General features: G+C 33.2%; 1 protein-coding gene across 1 annotated transcript; it reads left to right on the top strand.

Annotated features, from left to right (window-relative positions):
- The first annotated feature begins 295 nt into the window (after positions 1-295).
- On the top strand, positions 296-1,281 carry LOC145109144 (uncharacterized). The gene is made up of 4 exons (XM_079046252.1): positions 296-592; positions 665-760; positions 837-1,001; positions 1,088-1,281. Exons 1-4 carry the CDS (start codon positions 353-355, stop codon positions 1,127-1,129), a joined length of 543 nt encoding a protein of 180 aa, XP_078902378.1. The 5' UTR covers positions 296-352; the 3' UTR covers positions 1,130-1,281.
- Positions 1,282-2,159: the final 878 nt, after the last annotated feature.

The following is a 2,159-nucleotide window of genomic DNA, read 5'->3' as shown; positions in this document are numbered from 1 at the left end:
AAGTTAACGATTTTATCTCATGACATGCTGAATAAATCAAAAAGACTAAAATGAATAAATTAGTCGATTTCTTAAGGCATTTTTGTTCAAAAAATTAAATAATTACGACTTTTAGATATCAAAATATTAATTCTTTATTAAAATAACCTTTACCGGTATTCAATAAGTTCATAATTTGAAACTTGATTTTTAACAAAATGTCGCCCATAGTTTTTCCAATGTTCCATCTACAAGTACCCCCCTCAACCTTTCACTTATTACACAAAGCGTCCTCCCTTAATCGCATATAAAATCCACTCCGCCGCTTCACTTCCCCTTGTCCACCGTAGTCACCATCTATCCTCTCGTAATCATGGTCGGTCAACTAGAAGTCACCGTCAAACCCAGCCGGAGCGACGAGATCATCGACCCTGATCAGCAGCTTCAAATCTCCGAACAAGTCCGATCTCACTTCGATTCCATTCTCCCCAAACGTCCCACTAAACCTAATCGCAGTGACCCTGATTACATCTCAACAGTACAACCCTCCGACGAATCAGTTGATACTATTCCAGAGTTCCTCAAGTTCCAAACCCTAAAATCTCAATCTCAAGTATAAATTTGTTGAATTGCTTCGGTTTATGATATTATCTATCTATTCTGATCGTGGAATCGACGATTGCAGGGTATAGTTTCCGATCGTAATGGAACGGTGGAAGATGAGTTCGTGGAAACCGAATACTACAAAGAGTTGGTTTCCATTGACAAAGAACATCACACGGTTTGTCAATAAACGATTTCATGTAATGAGTTATAAAATTCATCTCTAATTTTTGTTTCTAAATTGTGAAATGCAGACTGGGAACGGATTTATAAAGGTGGCGAAGGAGGAAAACGGAGATGATGATGTATACGATCTCCGATTGCAGATCGGAGCTGATGGTAGATACAGAGATCATATTGTCAAATCAAACCCTGCAACAAACGATTGGATTCCTTCAAGTGGTGATTGCTATGATCAAGTACAAATTACAACACCATCTTCTGTTGATTGATCATTTGATGATTACATTATATGGGTTTTTGATGAATTACTTTTTTCTTGCAGGATGAATATCTGTCTTTGAAACCGAATCGGAGCGAGAACTAGTAGAGATTATGCTTGATTAATTATGATCAATAAAATGATTTCCTTTTGTTAATGGAATGTAATGGATAAGGTTGAATGTGTATTGTAAATTTAAAAGTGGGACATTTGTACTTTATGTTTTGTTGTTATCTTATCCTATTTGTTTTACTTTATATTATTTTAAATAAGCATGTTTGATTTCCACTCAATGAGAAACACATGAATTTCGATGAAAAAAAAAACCATGTGGTGTTCTGAAACTAGATCTTGACTACGAGTAATGTATATATTTGTCGTGCCTAGTTTTATTTTGATGGATATTCTATTATAAAAAATCAACAACATATATGTTTGTGTTGTGCTTTTGTATTTAGTTATCTAAAACGACATCTTTATGGTATCGAGTTTAAGGCCGGAAGGAAGCTGGAAAAGTGAGGGAAAATGGAAACCGCACCAGGAAAAGGAACATTACACCTGGGTGTGGTATCGAGTTTAAGGCCGGAAGGAAGCCGGAAAAGTGAGGGAAAATGGAAACCGCACCAGGAAAAGGAACATTACACCCTGGGTGTGGTTTAGGCAGCGTAGGAAAAGAGTGAGTGAAGGTACCCTGTCCTCTTTCTCCTTATCAGATTGGTCAACTTTATTTTTTGTATTTTTTCTTTATTGTTTTTAGCGTTTAATATATATAAATTTACAGACAAAATTACAAAAATAGTTTCTGTAATTGTTAAAATTATGTGGTTTTGGTCTAAAAAATATTTTGTGGTGCAACAGTGGTCTAATTTTGGATACTTTGTGTATTTTTGGTCAAAAAATGTTAATTTTAACAGGTTAACTGTTAATTATGTTATAAACTATTTTAAAAGAAAAATTTTACCTCAATGATCATTTCTGCAACCAAACTATGAGAACCAAACTATAAGGATCATTTTTATATTTTTTTCCTTTTTAATTTTATTTAATTATTATACATTAATTCTTTTAATTATTATTTTTTTTAATTTTCTTTTTACTAGATTAATTTTTTTATTGTGATATTATATATTAATAA

The sequence above is a fragment of the Lactuca virosa genome, chromosome 4 (assembly GCF_052849685.1).
Source record: "Lactuca virosa cultivar CGN04683 chromosome 4, Lactuca_virosa_CGN04683_v6, whole genome shotgun sequence".
NCBI lineage: Eukaryota > Viridiplantae > Streptophyta > Magnoliopsida > Asterales > Asteraceae > Lactuca > Lactuca virosa.
This window is presented reverse-complemented; position numbering and strand designations above follow the sequence as displayed.

Bases quoted from the DNA above. Each gene is read 5' to 3' on its own strand.
- LOC145109144 (XM_079046252.1), top strand. From the start codon at position 353: ATGGTCGGTCAACTAGAAGTCACCGTCAAACCCAGCCGGAGCGACGAG. The intron at 593-664 runs GTATAAATTTGT...CGACGATTGCAG, and splicing joins CCCTAAAATCTCAATCTCAA to GGTATAGTTTCCGATCGTAA. The intron at 1,002-1,087 runs GTACAAATTACA...TTTTTCTTGCAG, and splicing joins GTGGTGATTGCTATGATCAA to GATGAATATCTGTCTTTGAA.